The sequence below is a fragment of the Buceros rhinoceros genome, unplaced genomic scaffold, assembly GCF_000710305.1.
Source record: "Buceros rhinoceros silvestris isolate BGI_N320 unplaced genomic scaffold, ASM71030v1 scaffold15068, whole genome shotgun sequence".
NCBI classification, from domain to species: domain Eukaryota; kingdom Metazoa; phylum Chordata; class Aves; order Bucerotiformes; family Bucerotidae; genus Buceros; species Buceros rhinoceros.
In genome coordinates, this window is record NW_010428774.1 from 54,602 (window position 1) to 75,173 (window position 20,572).

Here is a 20,572-nt window from a genome sequence, read left to right on the forward strand (position 1 = left end):
CAGAGTGCAGACTCTCAGCTTAGTCTGTCAGCAATCTCTCACAGTGATAGCGCTTCTTCAACACAGTCCCTGTCGCATGGAGGGGTGCCAGAGCTGCTCGTGGGATTGTCGTACAATGCCACAACGGGGCGGCTGTCGGTGGAGATGATCAAAGGCAGTCATTTCCGAAACCTTGCAATTAATAGGCCACCTGGTAAGTACTTTCACTGCTATTAAATAACACCATTGAGTCGAAATTTGCTTTTTATTTTCTTCCTCAAGATATTCAATTATGCCGTTTCTGAGCTGGGTTTCCTTGCAGAGTAGCTGATTGAAAATTAAAAGCATTATTTCGAATATGTGTGCTGGTAAATTTTACAGCACAATAATTGGAGGTGATTGTCTGAAGACACAGCTGATGGGACAGTAATACCTGAATGTCTCTTTTTATGGCATGTATCTTTGCAACATCCGATTATGGCAAAAGTTCTTTTGTACCTAAAGCACAGCGTAACTCTCAGCAGATCCATAAAAAGAAAGAAGCGCTTTTCAGATAATTGTATGTTACCACCTGCCCTACAGAGGCCCTGCCTAGCGCCATTAAGTGTTTCCCAGGGATATGCTTTGTTTAGTCCCCTTGCTCTGCAGCTGAGCACTAGGTGACCTGGTGCTGTGGGCCCTTTAGGGATCCTGCTGCTGGGAATTCTCTGCTGCCGCACAAGAAAATCTTCTGCAGGAAGAAGATTTGAAAGTTGCTCTTCTGGATTGCAAGAGTTGAGTTCCCTTCCTCCAGTACCTAAAGTAAAAAAATGGAACTTGCCTTACAGTAGGTTTAGTTAGTGCTTGTATTCCTTGAGCAGGATAGTGGATGGATGGTGCTAATGTCCGTGATGTAGATGGGGTCATGCAGCTGTAGTTCATGGTTTATCTGCTCTTCTGCCGGGGTGCCTCGTCCAGGGGCTGAATGGCAGTGCTGTATTCATCTCGTATCGTCCTTTTGCCTCCTGTCTGAAACCAGCAGCTCATGGCAATGGGAAATAATGGGGGGTTTGTTTGTTGGTGTGTTTGCTTTTTGTGATGTGGTTGCCTGCCTGTCAAAGGGAATAACCTTTTACAGTTCCTCGCATGCACTGGATTTGACATACTATCTCCAGCCTGCAAAACGCTGTGATTGCTTTTGCGAGATGCTGCGCTCTTTGGCCCAGAGCTAGCAAAATATTTAGGTAATATTTCAGTATATGGACATGAAATCTTAAGTTTCCTCTAAACCATTCTTCAGTATATTACAGAAATAATCTAGTGTCATCAACCAGTCCCTCGAGAATTAAAGGCAAGTCTGTGCAACAGTAAAACACGTGACCCCAGCCTCGGTAGCCCCAGCTAGTCTTGTATTATCTGTGGCAATATAACGTGAGTTACTTAAAGACATTTTCTTCTTTGGATATGTATGATTTATTAAAAGGTTTCAAGTTGGGACCTTTTTAGTAGTTTAAAACAAAGGTAGACTAAGACAAGAGTCTTACCATGTGCTCTAGCAAGCAAACTTGCCTGTGTTTATATATGTGGCAGTGTAGATATACCCTAAAGTTTTATTCTCAGAAATGAAATTAAAGTAGTCCCAGTATAGGTCCAAGTTAATGTGCTGCAGTTTTTTCTGGCACATTTTCGTGTATCTGCCTGTGGTATTGGAGTTTTGTCTCATAGCTGCCTGAAGATATGGATTATGCAGCACTTCTGTTCTCAAATCGGGCCCTGCACAAGTTGTCTTGAGTCTGGTTGGGTCAGGTGCTATAATGCCCATTCTTTTCCCATAAATTAAATGTTTGCTCTATAGAAATCAAGTAGTTGCCTTCTAGCTTCCTACCTGCAGTATCATGACAAAATCACTGGTAATTTTTTGTGTTCTTCTAAGAAATGGCTTTCTGTGTTCGAGTTGTCTAGCTCCGTGTGTGGCAGTAAGCTGAGCCACCCTATAACCCGTCATCGGTGTGTGCTGGGGAGCTGTGCCTGTCCTGGGCCTCAGCTGGGATGGGGTCTGGCGGATTAGCCATGTGTGAACAGGTTAGCTTTCAGCATGGGGAAGTTTAGCTGCCTTGATTCATCTTGTCCCATTCATCTTTTTAGCTGGTGGGTGCACAGGAGCGCAGTGGCTTGGCTGGCAGCATCTTTAAACTTGAGAAGCATTTTGTGTTTGTTGATGAGATTGGAACAGGAGCAGGATATGAGTGAAAAAGGCTTTCCTTTAGGGAACTTTTGTTTTAGATTCTGCCTGAATTTTCCATTTTGATGTTTGTAAGGCTTCAGATAAACCTAGTTAAACCGGGTTGATAAACTAACCAAAGCTTTCTGCCACCTAAACTAATAGTCCTGACAGCGTTTTGTAACAGTTCTTTCGTCTTTGCTTTTAAGGCTATCTTGAGTTGTTTCTTCACATCCCTTCTGTATCCAGATCAACTTTAGCATTGTCGGACCAGTATCTCTCAGTGTTAGACCAGTTATTAGGTGAAACACGGAAATTCATAAACGATTACAGGCAAATTCTGAACCTATCACAATCTTCTTTTATTCCAAGTCACATCATTTCTTCTTTATTCTGCATTGTTCTTCTGTGCCTATAAAGTTCTGAGTAGTGTGGTGAGAAATGGAAAACCCAGTGAAGCAGAAACTGGAAGAAGTTAAAAAGAAGGAAAAAACCCAGCACTTGTCTCAGATACTGGGGTAGCATGTCACTGATAACTCCTGCAGGCACTGCGGAGGAGTGCTGTGAACGCTGATCGTTCCTGCCTGAAACATGCTGGTGGCTGAATGAGGTGCTCGATAAGCTTTCTGCTAGGTGAAAACTAAAGCTGCTGTCTCCCTTTCTGGAGGGTGAGCAAACAGCCCTTCTGTTTTCTCACGTACGTCCTGTTTGCAGTGCTGTTGTTTGTGGCTCAGAGGGAGTGGTTTATGTCTTTAAATTATCATGGGGATTTCAGATATAATAGCTCTTTGGGACACTTGCAATCCAAAGCCAAACTGCTATTCAGGGCAGCCATTTATGGTAAGAGTGAGAGAAGTCAACGGGCAGAATCCGTCTCCATTGCCAGCCCTGCATGCGCAGACCCTATACACTATCCTTATGTGGTCCTGTCACAGCCCAGGGCCTTCTGTACTGGCTGCTGCTGGTAGCTGCAGCTATGGGGAATGACAGGCGAGCATCTCGCACAACAGCAAATTCTCCAGCTGTGCTTTTTGCCCACCTTGACCCTCTTCTCTGCCACCTGCGGTCCTGCACAGGTGAGCTCAGCATCTCCTGCGGCGCATGTGCTCCCTCCTTGGTGACCTTGCACAGATTTCACTGTGTGCAGAAGGAACTGGACTGGAACATTGGTGATTTTGGGTGTTAAACACTGCAGAGTTAGCTAAAACAGATGGTCTGCTGGAGAATGAAAGGAGATTGTGCATGTCTCAGTTTTTCCTGGGCACATCTTGTCCTTCATTTAAACCTTTGAATGGGATGCGGAGAGTTAAACTGAGTCAGGTAAATATCAAAGACATGGGTGCTTACATGGGTAATAACTGGTTTAGGAAGCTGCTGGACAGCTTACAGAGACTTAAATCTTGCAGGCAGTGTCTTCTCTTCAGGTCACGTATGTGGGATTTAGGGATAGTTTGGTCAAGGCTAAGTATCTGGGTATTGTTCTGGGGAGCATGCTGAGTTATAGGCCTGAGTCTACAATCCCTGATCACACAAATAGATCCATTATCACTCAAAGCACTTAAGAGCACTCAAGAGTGTGGCTGCAGCATCAAACTGTAAATTATCAGTGTGTGCCAAAAAGCCTCATGCAGAAAAACATCCTCGGTTTTGTCAGATGTGGACACCCTAGGTATTTGAGCGCTAATGGGTTGTGTGCTGTGCACCTCATTCTTTTTGGTTCGTGTAAAAATCATTAACCTGTGCTAGGGATTCATATCTTGGTCTGTGGTATTGTATCTTCCTGGAACAAAACCCAGTCTGCTCATTCAATGGATCGTTACTATAAAAAAAGGAATGTGAGGAGCCTACGCGGTGGCAGACACGTCTTTAAAAATTTATAACCGGTTACATACTATGCACATGGCAGTAGTACCCTGGGATTGTAGCGATGGACCAAGATCCATTTGTGCTAGCCAGGCTGTAAACATGCAACAGAGAGATGGTCTCTGCCCGTGTGATGTTTAACCTTCATCAGCTGCTCTGCTTGGGTGCAGCTTTCTCTCCTCTAACCCAGCCTTCGTTCTTTCCCCTTCTGCATTTCTAGGGGGGGTTATGTCTGTGTGTAATACAACTTGAGAAGGACTATTGTAAAGATATTCCCTTGCCTGAGAAAAGTCCTCCAGGCTTTTCAGCAGCTGCAGAATTAATCACACATAATAATTACATCCGTACATGATCATTATTATACCAGCAGCATATTAACCCCATTAAACAAATACAATAGCATTAATGCTGGGAAAGGCAGGAGGGAGAGAACAAGCTATCAGGATTTCTACTGGGAACAAGTGAAAACCCTGGACTAAAGACTTGTCTGAAAACCTGAGCCACAGATAACACTGCCAAAAAGTACAGAAGATGCTCCCATAGACGAACTAGGATCCTTACATGGTATTTGTTGCTCTGGTATCAAAGTGTTTGAATGCCATCAGTAGATTTTATTTTATCAACTTGTTTGTGAAGGCAGGAAAGTTCCTGTTTCATTCCTGAAGAACTAAGGCACAGATTAATTTCTTTAATTACTCCAAATCAGACCAGGAGGCTGAATAAAAAAATTAACTTTTAACATACATATCTTGCTCTAACAGGGAATTTGCTTGAGCTCCTAAAGGTTTGTAATTCACACTTCCATCTCATCAGTAATCGAAGAGCGATCTGTATCAGGGTGAGCTGGGGCAGAGTCAGATCTCCAGAGAGCAGTGGAGGTGCTGGGCAGCTACTTGCTGCTGAGTACATGCCAGTTGGTCACAGTAAGCTTGTACAAGACCACCTCTCCTACTGCATCTTTTTGTTGCCCATCCTTGAATATAGCTTGAATAAACTCACAGTAAGATCAGCGAAGGAAGTTTTTTCAGGGTGGTAAAGATGAGGCCAGCTGCAAGGAGCCCCAGAAGGATGTCTCAGTAATGAGCAGCTGGGCAGTGAGGTGGAAGATGAAGTGTGGATGAATATGAGATATTGTACGGGGGTAGGGGTGGAATTCAAACTTAATCAGGATGGACTCAGAGCCACTTGGGAGTGAAGTATTAGGCTTATAGTAAATAGCTCCAGGAAAACATCCACTGAAGGGTCAGTAGGGGTAATGGGAAAAACAAATTAAAGGTTAGAAGTATACAGAGAGCAAAATTAAAAATTGATATTTGACTGTAAATATAGTCACTGGTGTAATGAATACATGTACAATTCTGTCTCCCTCTATTCAAATATAATATGGCAGAACTGGAAAGATGTTGTGAGGAGTGCTGGAGACAGCCAGGGTTATGGGAACAGCTTTCAGCGAGCTGCAGCTGAATACACTGCACCTCCTGCAATGCTATGGCAGAGGGAGACGGGTGAAGATTTCACGAAGGTCTCTGAAATCAGAAGTGTCATTGAGAAAGTAAATTGGCAACAGTTGTTTGTTGTCTCTCCAGATACAAAACCAAAGGAGCATTAAATGGATTGAGGGTGTAACAGGTCCAGAACAGGAGACAACTATTCACTTATGCTATTGAGCTCCTCACAGCAGGATGTCATGGATGCTAGAAGTGTACTTGGGTTTGGTTCAGCACAGGACAAGTTCATGAAAAAAGATCCACTGAGGGGCATTAAATATGAAGACACTGCCTCTGACTGAAGAAGTTCTTGAGTCACAAATCAGAGAATCACAGAATACTCTGGGTTGGAATGGACCTTAAAGATCATCTAGTTCCAACCCCCCTGCCATGGGCAGGGACACCTTCTAGACCAGATTGCCCAAAGCCCCATCCAGCCTGGCCTTCAGCACTTCCAAGGAGGGCACATCCACAGCCTCTCTGGGCAATGTGTTCCAGTACCTCACAGTGCAGAACTTCTTCCTTACATGTAATCTAAATCTACCTTCTTTCAGTTTAAAGCCATTATCCCTTGTCCTATCACTACATGCCCTTGTAAAGAGTCTTTCTCCAGCTTTCTTGTAGGCCCCCTTTAGGTAGGGGAAGGCTGCTATAAGGTCTTCCCGGAGCTTTCTCTTCTCCAGGCTGAAAATCCCCAACTCTCTCAGCCTGTCCTCACAGCAGAGGGATTCCAGTCCTCTGATCATCCTCGTGGCCCTCTGCACTTGCTCCAACAGGTCCATGTCCTCTTTCTGTTGGGGACCCCAGAGATGGATGCAGTTCTCCAAGTTGGAGTCTCATGAGAGCAGAGTAAAGGGGGAGAATCCACTCTCTTGACCTTCTAGCCATGCTGCTTTTGCTGCAGCCCAGGATACGGTTGGCCTTCTGGGTTGCAAGTGCACCTTGCCAGGTCATGCTGAGCTTCTCATCAACCAACACCCTCAAGTCCTTCTCCTCAGGGCTGCTCTCAATCCATTCTCCACTCAGCCTGGCTTTGTGCTTAGGATTGCCCTGACCCATGTACAGGACCTGGCACTTGACCTTGTTGAACTTCATTACTGGGGGACTGGGAGAGAACTTGTGAGCAAATCAGCATAGGTCATCTTTGCAATATTTTTATAGACTTGCTGAGGCATGTGCTATCGAATACTGTTGGTGGATGGACTGACCTGGTACAGGTCTTCCCACCATATATGAGACCTGGAGCTGGTTGATGATTAGGCTCAGAAAAGTGAACTTTTAAGGAGCAGTTTTTGTGGGGGATGTTCCATGATAATTAGACATCCAGTGATGCCATGTGGTTATCCACTAATGTTTTCAGTAGTTTTATATTCCTAAAAGGTCTCTGGAAAGTCTAATCCATGTTACTCTTGCCAGGTATAAAAATGAAGGTATCTCTGAAGCAAAGGAGTGCATTCGAAGTGGAACGTATTGTGATGCATCTACCATTCTCATAGTTGTGAATAAGAAAAAAAATTACTTCTTTTTTTTTCCCCCCCCATCCCAAAACAAGCAGAAGACAGAGCCACTGCTTCCAGGGTAGAACTCTCCCAATTCCAAATTTCACTTGGAGGTGAATGCTGAGTGCAAATCTGCAGTGACTACAGAGCAGTGTTTGCAGATCTGATGACAGGCTGTGTAACAAAGCCATGCCTGTAGGCACCACTGCTGGAGATGGGAAAAGCCAGGCTTAAGCATCCTTACCTCATGCTGCTACCATTGCTGTTGCTGAGAAAGTGTGCATTCATGCTTTCTGATACACTCGCGGTTCAAGTTCCCACCCTCTCTCTGAGACGGCAGCAATGCAATAAAGCCCGACTTACCTTGTGGAAAGCGTTGAAATGCCCTTATTAGAGGAGAATCATTTTGTGCATCTGGAGAGGTGTCTGAGTTCTGCCTGTGTAAACCTGACTAAAGCTGCACCTCCTCAGGGCTGGAGAGCGTGGGAAGGTGCTATGCTGGCTCCGCAGCCTGACACGTGTCCCAGGTGAGGGCTGACACTGTGAAATGCAGTGGACATGGTGAGTTGTGGCAGCAGAGTAGGGTCCCCAAGGAACTGAGCTCAGAGGCTCTCTGGAAGCAGCTGTCCTTCCCGAGAGACCTGGGCATTGCTTCCAGGGAGCCCTTGTCTGCTGCCCCTCTGCAGCCTGTCTCCTTGAATGGAACAAGCCACTGGTGCTGGCAGTTACCTCCCCTCAGGCCAAACAGTGCTTCTGGGAGCAGTGTGCTGCTTTCTGTGTGTTTTAAATTAGGCATTGCTGGTCTGTTCTCTTGATGACTCAAATGTCATGAAGGTTGCCAGATCACAGCCTCTCCCTTGCGTGAGACCTGCCAGCCACGGGAGAGGGAACCTGAGTAGCAGAGACTTGGTGGAAGAGAGGAAGAAAAGTTGGCTCCTGAGCAACGGAGTAGGCAGCTCTCAGCTCTTGTATGATTTGGCCACGAGCTGCCTCTGGCCTAATCCAGACTTTCACGATGTGGGGTTGGGAGCAAAAGCTTGGGTCCAATTCTCCTCCTTGCTCTTTCCCCATCCAGCTGCAGGGAGATGGGTTCAGAGTATTTCTGCTCCACTGCTGGTTTATTAGGGAGGTAAAGCCGTGGCTAATGGAGCATCAGTCTTCTGGGTCTCAAACTGAGACCTCGCGTTGAGCTGCACTGTACAGAGTAGCGTGGAGCTGAGCTCTGGGGCTGCTTCGCTATGCAATGCTGCCATTTATTACGCTGGCTTAGAGCGGGGGCATGCCGGCTGGGAGAAATTAAACTCTAGGCCCCAGGCTTTATTTTACTGGGGCTGTTATTAGTCTGGATTGCAGGATGCTGACGTGGTTATACTGCTTTTGGAAATGAGCTAGCTTGCCTGGAGCGTGGGAGGGAATGTCCATACGGCACTGTGTTGTACCCTGCAGTCCACAGACCTGAGGGGTCAGGAGTCTTTGGTTGTTTATTTCCTTTCTAAATATATATTCAAGCAGGGGGTTAGAAACTTTTGTATTTGCAGTGTTTTTGTTCACGGGTCAGCTTTATTAATCATGGTGGAGCTCAGGGTAAATGAAAGCAGAACGCACGCTATGGTCCCTGCTCCAAAAACAGGAACGTATAAATTATAGTTGATTATTCCCCTGAGTTGTCATTATCAGTTAGTTCCTTTAGAAGGATGATGACAGAAATGGGTCATTAGAAGAATCGCGGATAAACTGATTGCCTTTGCAGATGAGCTCTCAAGAGGTGTTTTATGGTTGGGGCAGTATTGATGGAGACAGAGCAGTTGTCACGAGGAGAGGTTTGGCCAAACCTCTGGAGTAAGATTATGCAGCGTCAGCCCAAAATGTGTCTGGCTTCTTGCAGCTTTTCTTGATTTAGTGCTTTTCACTCTTGTATTAAATGCAGAGGTGTTGATATTTTATGTATACGTGAACATTGTTCAGTCCGCTCATACCAGAGATGAAATACGAGTTTAGAGAAAAACGATCACCTTCTGCTCCAAAGGCTTTATGGGAAGGAGAGCCTGCTGTCTGCAGGGCTAAAATTGGTCTCGGAAAAATTAGACTTTGTTCTTGCTTCTTCACAGACTTTTGTGTAACCATGGGCAAGCTGCAGACTCAGACACTCCCAGAGATTAAGGGATTTTGCTTTTCTTCATGTCAGTGAGATTGGTGTCTAAATAGAAGGTGAGCACTTAGGCATTTTAAAGAACGTAAGCCTTAATTTCTCTTCTCCTGTGGTTGACAGAAGTGGCATGAAAGTAAATACACTGAAGAGCGTAGAGTGCTGAGATACCCCAGTAATGAGGCCATTACTGAACCGGAGCATGTAATTAGATGGAAAATGCTTGCCTTCGTAACGAATAGATGCGCTCTCACATACATTCCTCAGTAAAGGTTCAAGTTTGTCCTTGCTGTGGTTCCACTAATTTCACCGTGCAGCCAGGAGTGGGTTTTCTTTAGTAAAGCCAACCGGAGGGGAGAGCCTTCTGTCTCAGAGGACCAGACTGGACCACAAGGAGAACTGGGAAGGGCTTCATGATGAGACACCTGAAAAGATGCTGCAAAGAGTACCATGCAATGAGGGCAAACCACAATTTTAAAATGTAGTTACTGAAGCAGAATAACAGCTCAGCCTCACACGTACCAGCTCTGCAAAGCAAATTTCAGATGCTAAATATATACTATCTACACCTACTCTAATTTCTGTTCAGGCAAGCTTGGTTCTTTTGGCTGGTAAAATACACCCAGTGGAAGAAATTCGAGAATTAGCAGCCTGATTTAGTTGTCACTTGCACTGGTTTTGTGCCTGTATTTACGTGGGCATGAATACCTCTGCCCTGAGCATAGTTTTCTTCCAGTCTGCATGTTCTCACCTGATCCAGCTCATACTTGCAGCATCCCCACTGACCTTGGTACTGTATAGACAGGGCCTTGGTGCAGACTGTGTAGCCGATCTGACGTGTATTAAAGAAAAAGCCCAGTTTTCTGACTTTGATCTCTGTTGAGTTTAAGTCGCTGGTCATGCGATGCTCTGTTTGCTTTAAAGCCAACTGTATTACTCCTCACTTGCAAAAGACACCTAAGTCAGTGATGTGACATCCTAGAGTTTATGACTGCAAGAAACTCATCCATTCATCGCCTGGAAAATTAACTGGGACACCCTCAAACAGCATCCTATGAGGTGTTTTAGCTGTGGCGCTTGCTTTAGTACTAAGATCTCAATCATCTGTAATGGTAGCATTGTCTACTAGATCGCTGCTGGATTATGCCATATGCTTCTTTGGTGGTACTGATTATAATTATTTGGTTGACTGCTTTGGGAACCGCTGAAATGACTGTGCCTGCAGTTAGGTGTGTTGAATCCTCCCTGAGCTGTCAATACCGGTGGCAGTCAGAAGGAAGGATGATAGAAAGTTTACTGAGAGAAAAATCTCAACCTCAGTCCTTTCCCCATCTTCTCAGAAAAATAAGATACAGGCATGTGTGGGTGACCTTTCCCTCGCGTAGCATGGGAAGATAAGCTAAAAAAGTACTTCATCTGCTGTTAGTTGTGTAGCACATTGCCGTGCTGAGGTGGGACAGCAGTTAGGGTGTTTGTAGCTGCGCTTGGCTGAGGACTGCTTCTCCACTCTGCCCATCCCCGCCCCTGCGCAGTCAGGGACGCCCTCCCAGGAGCTGCCAAGGGGTGCAGGGGCAGGACCTTTACCAGTGCTGCTCCACGCCCCAGCTCTGCCCTTGCAGCCCATTCCCAGCCCCTGCTATGGTGCCAGTCAAATGCTTCACCCTCAGCAAAGCAGTTCTCAGAGGGTGGTGGGGAAAGGGGTATGACATCAAGGACATCCATAGAGAAAAAAGGAGGTATTGGGCCAGGTCTCCATCTCCATCAATTCCTAGGTCTCAACACTCTTCTCCTGCACGTCAGGAGAAATGAGCTCCTTCAGTTTTCTGCCTGTAAATGTGACTGGTTTGGAAAATGCACTGAAATTATGTAGAAAATGTAAGCTTTCAATCTGAAAAAAAAATTGAAATTCAAACAGGGAAGTGTTCTAATTAGCTGCTGATTGTATTTAAAAATCAGCCTGGTGGAGATTTTTCACTATTTTGAAATCCTTTACTTACCAAAAAAAAAATCCAACCAACCACCAACAACAAAAAAACAAACCAAAGGGAGATGGGTTGAATACATTTTAAAAAAATCCATAAAACCCTTATTCCCCAATTATCTCTATTTCCAGGGAGTTCCCCACAGCCTCAGACCAGCAACCAGGACTTCCACGTGAAGAATGCTTCAGTGCACCTTATGGTTTGTCAGTGTGAAGCAAAGTGGCATCTCTACGAGTACTGCAGGAGATAGTGTCTGGTAGTTAGTTACCTTGTGTGGTTTCACACTGAGTCGAGCTAGAAGAGAGTCTTCTCTTGGGCTTTGTTTCTGACGGGTTGTTACAGATTTGAGTCCCTCAGCACCACCAGCATTGAATATTACTGTGGGAATTGATAAAGCAGTTCTTTCCTTCCCAGATACAGTCAGGAAACTATTTCATGTCAGAGCTTTGCTTTTCTGTCTAACGAGTAGGTCTTTGTTGGCAAGGTCTACTTCATCTCCAGTGTTATGCTGGGAGCCGGCTGGCACCCTCAGCTAATGACTGGGCTGAACTTTCCCCGCAGTAACTTGAGAGCTGTGCAGCTGTGCAGGCTCACGATTTGCTCCTCGATTGTCAGTCTCCTGACAGCTTTTTCAGTGGAACAGTTTGAGAGAGCGGAAAGCCCTGCTTTGGAGACACAGAAGTGTTTTCACACCTGAAGTGTAATTTCACACCTTGCGTGGCTCAGTAGATAAGTGCGTAAAATAGCACATCAAACGGGAACAGAAGAGGATAGACATGGTGTAGACAAGAGACTGAAGCTTGTTATTTATTTCCTATCCTCAGCACACTCCAAAATAATCCTCGCTTGCAGAAATCCGGGCACAGATTACGAAGGGGTTAGGGGGAGACTTTTCTAGCCAAGAGATCTGTTAACGTCATGTGCAGAGCCAGGTGAAAACTTAGACTGAGCTGGATCTGCGGCGTGTGGGGACCACAGAGCTCTGCCTGAGAGCACAGTATTAGCAACCACATAACAGGGGTGAACTAATTAATACCAGAGGCAGCAAGAGTTCTAAGGGTGGATTTACAGGAATGCTGACTTGGACCATCTTTTCCCTGTATCTGCTAAGTGTTTTTACTCCTTGTATTGACTTAAATAGTGAATAAAATTGATCTCGAGTCCACCAAAAAAAGATGAGAATTTGAAAACAACCTTGAAACTGCGAGATCAAGTCATTTCATTGTGTATGCAGGTTTCCTTTTCCTCTTTTTCAGGACCCTTTAAGTTTGCTATCTCAAATCATAGGTCATAGAGACATTCTTTCAAAGGAGAGTGGAGGGGAGGCAAGTGCAGCCAAGAGAGGCTCTGGTGAGACAGCCTCAACAAAGCTTGATTTTGAAGGAGAAGGGAAGGTGGAGACACACCACTTGATGTAGAGAATCCGTAGAGATGTTCATAGTTCTGGTTAGTCTTAGACAGATTTGCCAGGCATGGGAAGCAGATTTGCTGCTCTTTCCAAGAGAGCGGGGCTGAAACATGCATCAGTTTCACTCCTTTTTCTCCTCAGCTGAATATGAGGAAATGTAAGGGGTGCCTTTCACCTGCTGCTTCTCATCTACCGATTTTACTAAGGAGGGCAGTCCAACAGCCCTCCTATGTTACTCACTACAGAAAAAGCTACTCTAATTGGAGGTTCTTGTGTACTTATGTTGACAGCTTGGAGTTTTCATTTAGTCTGTCGCCTGTGCCAAACATATTATTTCCTCTTTTTTGTCCTAGACACCTACGGAAAGCTCTGCCTACTCAACTCTGTGGGTCAGGAGACATCTCGCTGCAAGACCTCCATCCGTCGAGGACAGCCCAACCCTGTCTACAAGGAAACTTTCATCTTCCAGGTTGCCCTCTTCCAGCTCTCTGATGTCACGCTAATGATCTCCATATACAACAGACGCAGCATGAAGCGCAAAGAGATGATTGGCTGGATTTCTATGGGTCAGAACAGCAGCGGAGAGGAAGAGGAAAGCCATTGGCAGGAAATGAAGGAATCAAAGGGGTCACAGGTTTGCAGGTGGCACACGCTGCTGGAGTCCTAGTGGTTACTAGGGCAGCCTGCGGGACCTGGGCCTATGGGCTGTCTTCCCTGGTTCTCAGTCAGCAGAAAACAGCCATCCCATGGCAAGCCCTGTGCTGTGACAGGTCACGTACACTTTAACCTGACTTCTCAGTGTCAGCAGTCACGGGTGTTAAAGGTGGTGAGGCCTGGGAAACAAGTTTAGTTCTTGTCTTTCCAGGTTGTCCTGTATTTTCTACATCCAAATAATTGACCCTGGGAAGAAGCAATGGGAAGACCTTCAAAACCCTTTCCTTGGTTATTGTTTTGCACATTTTGACATAAGCTTAATCATCACAGACTGTTTTTGATGCTGTTTTCTTCTGGGGTAAACTCTCTCTTTCCTCTCTCCCCTTATTTATATTAATGGAGTTTGCAAATATTCTTGACACGCAGATAGCTCACAGAAAGGCTAACCTGCATGCAGATCATGTTCTCTCCCTTTTATTACTCTGTTTCTAAGTCCTAGAAATAAGCATTTGATACCACTGTAGACCAGATGATATATTTTTCAGGCAGCATGGGAAAGCACTCCTGAATTCTCTGTCGACTTTTAAGTGCCTAGACATTATTACTGTTCTTCTGTACTAACAATTGATATTAGGACTAATCACTAGCAGTATTTTTAATTAGGCATCCTGGGCACTTGTTGGCCTGCATTGCCATAGGTTTGCACGAGAGACAGCTAGCACCTGTTTTCTATTGCAATTATACAATGCATGTCTAGATGCTTACTTGAAGCTCACGGCTTCTGTCATCACAAGTACCAAAAAAAAGACCAGAACAAGCTGCACATCCACCTTTGTGCCTGGAGTACTCTCTTCTGCATCATTGTTTTGCCCATGTGTTTGGTTTTGAAAAGTGAGGTTCATTCAGAGAAGCCTTTCTGTGGGCATTGCACAGGAAGGCTTTAGATGGTTTCCCTGCGATTCAGCGAAGCACAACTCAGTTTGGCAAAAGCTCTTCTTCAAACATGCTATCCTGTAATATCTTCTCGGGATCTGAAAGGGGACTGGTTTTGGCACGCTGAGCAGTAGAGGATGCCAGACCATGTCACCTCATCTTCAGGGCGAGCTCTTCTGCAGGCAAGGAATAGGATCCAGGGGACCCTTCTAGAGGGGCTGCTGGCTCTGCTGCACTGGCGCCGGGGAGAAGTATTACACTTCCTGCCCCTGACTGAAAACAAACAAGGAGAGCAGACTTGCTGACACTTTTATGTGGTTACTTTTCAGACTATGCTGTCATTTTCCATTTTAATCCTTTTTTCTGCCTCTGCAAGCTAAAGCCATGGAGACGATGGATGGGGGACATGTCTTAGTCTGCTACTTGACTATCAAAAGTTCAGTGGTTGCAAGCTGTGATGACGTGTGCGACGCAGCAGAGGATGTTCATCCTCTAGTGTAGGGATGGCATGCAGGCAGTAAGGTGCTAAGATCTCCCAGTACTATCAGCTTCCCCATCTCCTGTTCTCTGTGCTCTCTAGGAGACGGGCATTCCTCCATCCTTGCTGATGGTAGCAAGGCACAGGCAATACTTTGCTGAAAAGGTTTGTCTCTACTGAATCGCTTCATGTTTTATTTTTGTTACTTTCTGAGACCTGGCACCAAATTCTGCCTCCCATTGCACCACAGTTATCTCCTTGCCTTCAATGGTGCTGTGCAAATCTAACTGGTGCAAATTATTGGCACTGGCTGTTAGACCAAAATTGAGCCTTGGCGCTGGTTTGCGTCACATCCAGGTGTATCTCACCGCTGCCCCGCAGGGCCTGACACACACAGGTTATCCCTTGGTGTCATACACACAGGCTTTGCCTGTCCTTATGAGGCAGACAGAATGATCTGGTGTAGAAAGACTTCTGGTCTAGGTGATACAAATTTTTCTACAGGCCGTGGATTTATATGTTCTTATCACTTACCTGTCTTGAGCATCATTTTTCTGGTTAAATCGTCGGTATCCTATGCAGAAGGGTTATCTTCCGCTGCCCAGATAAGCTGGCGTTGCATCTGCTCTGCACTACTAGGGCTTTATATCACAAAGCACGATCTAACCCAAATACAGCTCAGCAACAAATACATTTTTGGCTGCACTGTTAATGCTGATATATTACCAACGCGAGAGAAAATGTGCGTTTGAGTGGTAACCAGCAGAATAGAAGTGGTTTTTTTATCATGTACTTTTCTTGTGGGGGGAAAGAAAAAAAAAAATAGGAAACTGCCCAAGTCAAAAGGTGCATTTGCTGAGTTCGGTTGTTTTCCAATCTCTGCATCTTTTATCATGAACTGCGTAAAATGTATATACAAGTGTTTATAAGTAATTTTATTATCTGGGAAGTGTATGCATAATAAACTTACCGAGATTCTCTTTATAACTTCTTGAACCTGCAAAATGTTGCTTATGCTTCATGATTAGCTAAGGGAAAAGTGTGATATGTTTCGGCAGTGAACTGGAGATAACACAGATTTGTAATTAAAATAAAATTCTTGGAAAAGATAATTTTCAAAAGCAATGAAGTAAACTGGTTTTGGACTTCCATCCTGTTTCCACATGAAGATCTTTTCTGAAGATACAGCATTAATGGAATTGCATTTTAATATATAATTTCGGTGTAGAGTATTGGGAGTCAGAGGAAAGCAAGTGCAAATAGCTTACTTAGAGTAAGTTAGTATCTGAGCACCTGTTAAAACTTTCCTCTCTGATGGAAGTGGGTTGCTGCGTCCTTTCAACAACATTTTAGCCTGACCAGAAAAATTTGGATGGAAGGGAAAAGGGATGAGGCAAGGGGAGCACTGGGCTTTTGCAGCTGCTGCTAAACCTGTTGGCACATCCGTGCCTTGAGCAGTGCGTTAAGTTCCTGTTGAAGCAATGGGAGCATTTAGGAGTCTTGGGATGAACGCAGTGCTGAGTGAGGGTGCTTGTGCTTGCTAGCTGTATTTTGCAATTTTTGTTGCTTTTGTGGTTTATTTTTCTCTTCAGTATTGACTGTCTGTGAAGTGAAGGCTTTGCAGCAGCTCCCCCATATTCCAGAGCTCCCGTAATTCTTCCCGTTGACAGATTGAATTAGTCATTGCTAATATTGATACAGGCTGGGCTTGTGCTCATGGTCTTTCTTATGTAAATGCCACTACCCTTTCAGTCACTGCTTTAACCCCTTGTTTCCTTTGAAGTGGCTGACAGGACTGAATTTTCAGAAAGATTTCCATTCCTTGGGAATCTCAGCTTGCACTTAGCTCGCAGTTGCCGAAGGTCAGTGGACTCGGGGCCCTGTGTTCAACTGGCCTCCATCCACAGAGGTGCTGATGCCTGATCTCTGTTTCTCTGGGGCTCCAAGTAGGGAGAAGAGCTGTGGGAGGCCCATGTGGGGTTCAGCAAGCAGGAAAGGAATGGCTGACCTGTTTCTGGAAGCGCTTGGGCTCTTGCAAGTCCAGGTTGTGGAGATTTCCTAATGCACTCATGTTTTCTAAGGTAATTATCCCCTTTTGAAACCACTGTCTGGAATCCCCTTATAGCTTACTTGGATTTTCTTCTCTTGAAAAAAAAAAGAAAAAAGCCTGAAAGCCCACGAAACCATTGTGTGGGAAGGAAATCACTGCACTGGCATAAGCCCAGAACATTGTGGCTAAGTGCTCTGGATGCACCTCTGTATCTCTAACAGCGTTGTTCAGCTAGTTGCAGTCTGTTCCTTCCTTGGTCTCTCTCCAGCCAGCATGCCCGTGTCCTGCTAGGCTCTCTGCTGTTATTTTATTTTGGTTTGTGTATCGACAAGGGAGCAGAATGATGTCACCACGTTTATATTCCCGGTAATAATGGTGACTTTCAGCTGATGCCCACAGAAATGAGTACCTCTTTCAGCTCACAGAGTTACAGCTCACTGAAGTGCCCGTTTGTGAAGGCTTTATCTGGAAGCTCTGCGATGTCGTTTGATTTGTTTGGGTTTCCTTTTTACCCCTGTCTTTAATTACCTGGACACTGCTGGGGCCTGCTCGCTGCTGTCGCTCTGGCTTGTCTGCATTTCCCTTGCAGGGTAATGTGGATTGTGCAGCTCCTGGGGCACACGGACAATACTTGGATATATTTTTAGCGGCTGCAGATCCCAAGAAGTTATTTGGTGCTTTACATAGTCGACTGATCTTCAGTCATTAATATTTTTAGATGTTGCTGGACGCACAGAACCAAAGGCTGCCAGCTGCTATTGATCATTTCTCCAGCGTAAAGCCTAAGGTGGCAGCTTGGCAGAGGAGCAGGCGTTTCCTCTGGTGGCAGTTCATTTTCTCCTTCAGCTGAAGCTGGCGATGACCTTGGAGCTGGTGCGCCTGCAGAGCTTTTTTTCCACTCCCATATTTATTGTCGTCTTTAATCTGTATGATCACTGCACTTCATCTCTTTGCCTCTCAGCTGCCTTCTGCCCTTCAGCACAAAAGGTGGACAGAAAGGCTGAGCAAAGAATATGGCCTTCGCTGTCGCATCATCCCTGGGATCAAGGGGAGCTGATTCCTGGAGGGGTCATCTTAAAGTTATGATGCTCGTTACCAAGACCTTGCCTCCCTGCTTTCTAGTCTGCTTGTGAAGTTTGAAGCTTGTTGTTTGGGCTGTGATACGTTAATAATTCCGAAGAAGTGACACCCGCTCACCACAACACGGACTGAGGTAATGACAGAGGAAACAACCTGTTCTGTATTTGCTTTCTTCTTTTTTTTCATAAGCATCATGATCTGCAGAAGGACAACAGGGCCTGAAGGAATTAGTATGCAGGAGCATCCGCTTTCCATTTAAAATGGACTGTGTGATGTTTGCAACTATGGTTTGAGGGGAAGAAAAAAAAACCAGCAGCACGGTTTGTAGCAGAGCTCACACTTTGAATGAGGCAAGTTTTTCCCTTCAGCGTGTGCTACCCCAGTAAGTACATTCGCATACCCCAGGCAGTGATGCTGGCTCCCAGCTGATCTGCTTCTGTGATAAAAGCAGCCAGAAGCTGACAGATCCTAAAGCTTGGAAAGACATGCAGGATAATTCAACATAGCTGGTTTGGGTGTTTATTTGGAATCTGGTGCAGATTTAACAAGCTGTTGTGCAAGAAATGAAAACCCCAAGCCGTGGCCAGGAAGGTGGTGGGGTGGGAAGGCTCTTGGTGTGCTTGTGCTGCTGTAGAGCTGGGAGCTTGCTTGCTCTGTACTCCAGAACGCAGCACAGCCGGGCTGCAGTGGCATCAAGCCTGAGCTGAAACCCATTTTCTCTGCGTGATTCCTGAGCAGCAGATCGGCTGGAGGCAGACAACTGTGGGTTTTTTTTTTTCTCCTAGTGCAGAGTGAGCTCGTGTCTTCCTTCAGCCTACGCTGTAGGCCGTAAGAAATGAACGTGTAAATATTTTGTCTCTCACAGCAGCCCAAGGTCATCTTTCTGGAACAGCAAACAGGCACAGAATCCAAAGAAGATCAGTCTGTCATGTGAGTAAGGTTAGCATCTGCACTTACAAATGACAAAGGCTATTAATCCTCATGCTGTAATCCCCAAGCTGTTTGCCAGCTGGCAGCAGGAAGATGTTCCTGCTCAATCCATACAGCTATCCATGTTTTTTCACCTTTATGAAGCAGATATAGGTCAATACTGTACCCTGGATAAAGATCTTGGTAGCACCATTCATCTCTTCTAGCATTGCAATCTCTCTCTTCTCCACACAAGCCATCTGTACAAATGAGGGTGTAAAAGGAGAGCTGCGGGCTGGGCTCCTCCTGTGCTGCTCCACCAAAATAGAAGGCTGAAGGTGAGATATTTTTTTTCCCCCTCTGCTCCTGAGTTTGTCATGGGAGGATGAATTTTGAGATATTGCTGCAGAGCCAAAAACCCTAAGCAAAGCTCTGCACTAGACAGGTCTTTATACAGAGAGGAGGGAAAACCCAGGCAGATAAAAGTCCAATGTTGAGAATTTTTGATCCCAATTTGGGAACCTGCATGGGATTTAGGCATCGGCCATCACAGGGACATAAAAATCTGAATCCTACAAGGTACCACGATGAAGCAGAAGGAGGCCCGCTGCTTGGCAGTGATGCAGGTGAGCTGGAGTAGTCTGTATGATCTTGCACAACAAAAAAAACCTGTATGGTCACCATGTTGCATCCAGTGAGCGTTAGGCAGCTGAAGTTGGACAAAGTTGAAGAGGAGACCCAAAAGCCAGATGAGAGCTATGAAGGTCCATTCAGACCATGTGAGTTGTTCATCTCTTTAGAAAATTGGAAAGCAAATTGTTGGATTTTGCTTAGCAAAAGTGGTTTAGCAGAAATTGCAGCTCCTTGGGCAGCTGCAGGTGTGAGGAAGCAAGGACGTTACTTCCTGGCTCTTGGTTTCCTCCCAGCTGTAATGGGTGAGCATCAACTAGATACCAAATACTCTGGAGGTGTCTATCCACCTTAATGTCATACCCAACGTGGGTTGATCTCAGTGAGAAACAGGAGACAGAACGCTGGTCTTGGCCATGGGTGAAGAATGGGAAGAGCTCAAGATTCAGACCAAAGCTAAATTCTTTCCTAAGTCCTACAACCATTAATTAGCCTTGACCTCCAGGAAAGGTATTCTATTGTGCCAGTTACTTCCCTCTCCCTTCATTTCTCAGACTTAGGAGAACATTGCAAGTTTGTCTCTTCATTAACAGCTGGGAAAAAATCATAGAGGTTTGCCAGCTTTCCTCATGCATGTTGTGTCTTGTTAACACTGTCCAGGTGCTTTTCTTTCATGCTGTCTCCATCACTGCATCTCTCATCCTCCTATTAACATCTGCAGAGGTCTGCTCCAAGTCAGGTCCATGCCTAGTAGCAATATTTTATGGTCATGGCGCTCAGGATAAAACTTATACTCCAATCTCTTGCTGTCACTGTGTGGCTCCTCAAGCACAAACTTCCAATTAAACCGGTCCCACGTCTCTCCCGTAGTATTCTGCTGGCATTGCTCTGTTTTTTGTCTTGCTGGGCTGAATTCTTATTGACTTTTTCCCAGCAGTGGGTTTTGTCTGTCAAGAAGAGTAAATGAAGTAATCATTTGTCAGACTGAGAATTTAAATACTGCATTGCATTTATACGTGTATATATGTAAGTGTTGTTGTGGTGCCCCCAGGCATTTGCAAGAAGCACATCTCAATGTATATCTGACTGTTGATATAAATATACTGTATATAATGAGTTATTTTTAGTGTGTGTTGGCTTTCTCTATGGGAACAATATAGCACTGCTGGCAGGTAGGGGTGTTTGTTGTCTCCCTGCTGCCCTCACAGCTGGACGCTGGTGATGCAGTTGCTGAGGTGTGTGTCCGTCTCTTGCTCCCTCCCGGCATTCAGCAG

At 45.3% G+C, this 20,572-nt stretch overlaps 1 protein-coding gene across 1 annotated transcript in view; it reads left to right on the forward strand.

Annotated features, from left to right (window-relative positions):
• The window catches only part of SYT16 (synaptotagmin XVI), a 40,108-nt gene extending 26,766 nt beyond the window's left edge, over positions 1-13,342 (forward strand). Inside the window, exons 4-5 of the mRNA XM_010142410.1 lie at positions 4-193; positions 12,918-13,342. Coding sequence (XP_010140712.1) covers positions 4-193; positions 12,918-13,231 — 504 coding nt within the window. The 3' untranslated portion in view covers positions 13,232-13,342. The remainder of the gene's footprint in view (positions 1-3; positions 194-12,917) is intronic.
• Positions 13,343-20,572: the final 7,230 nt, after the last annotated feature.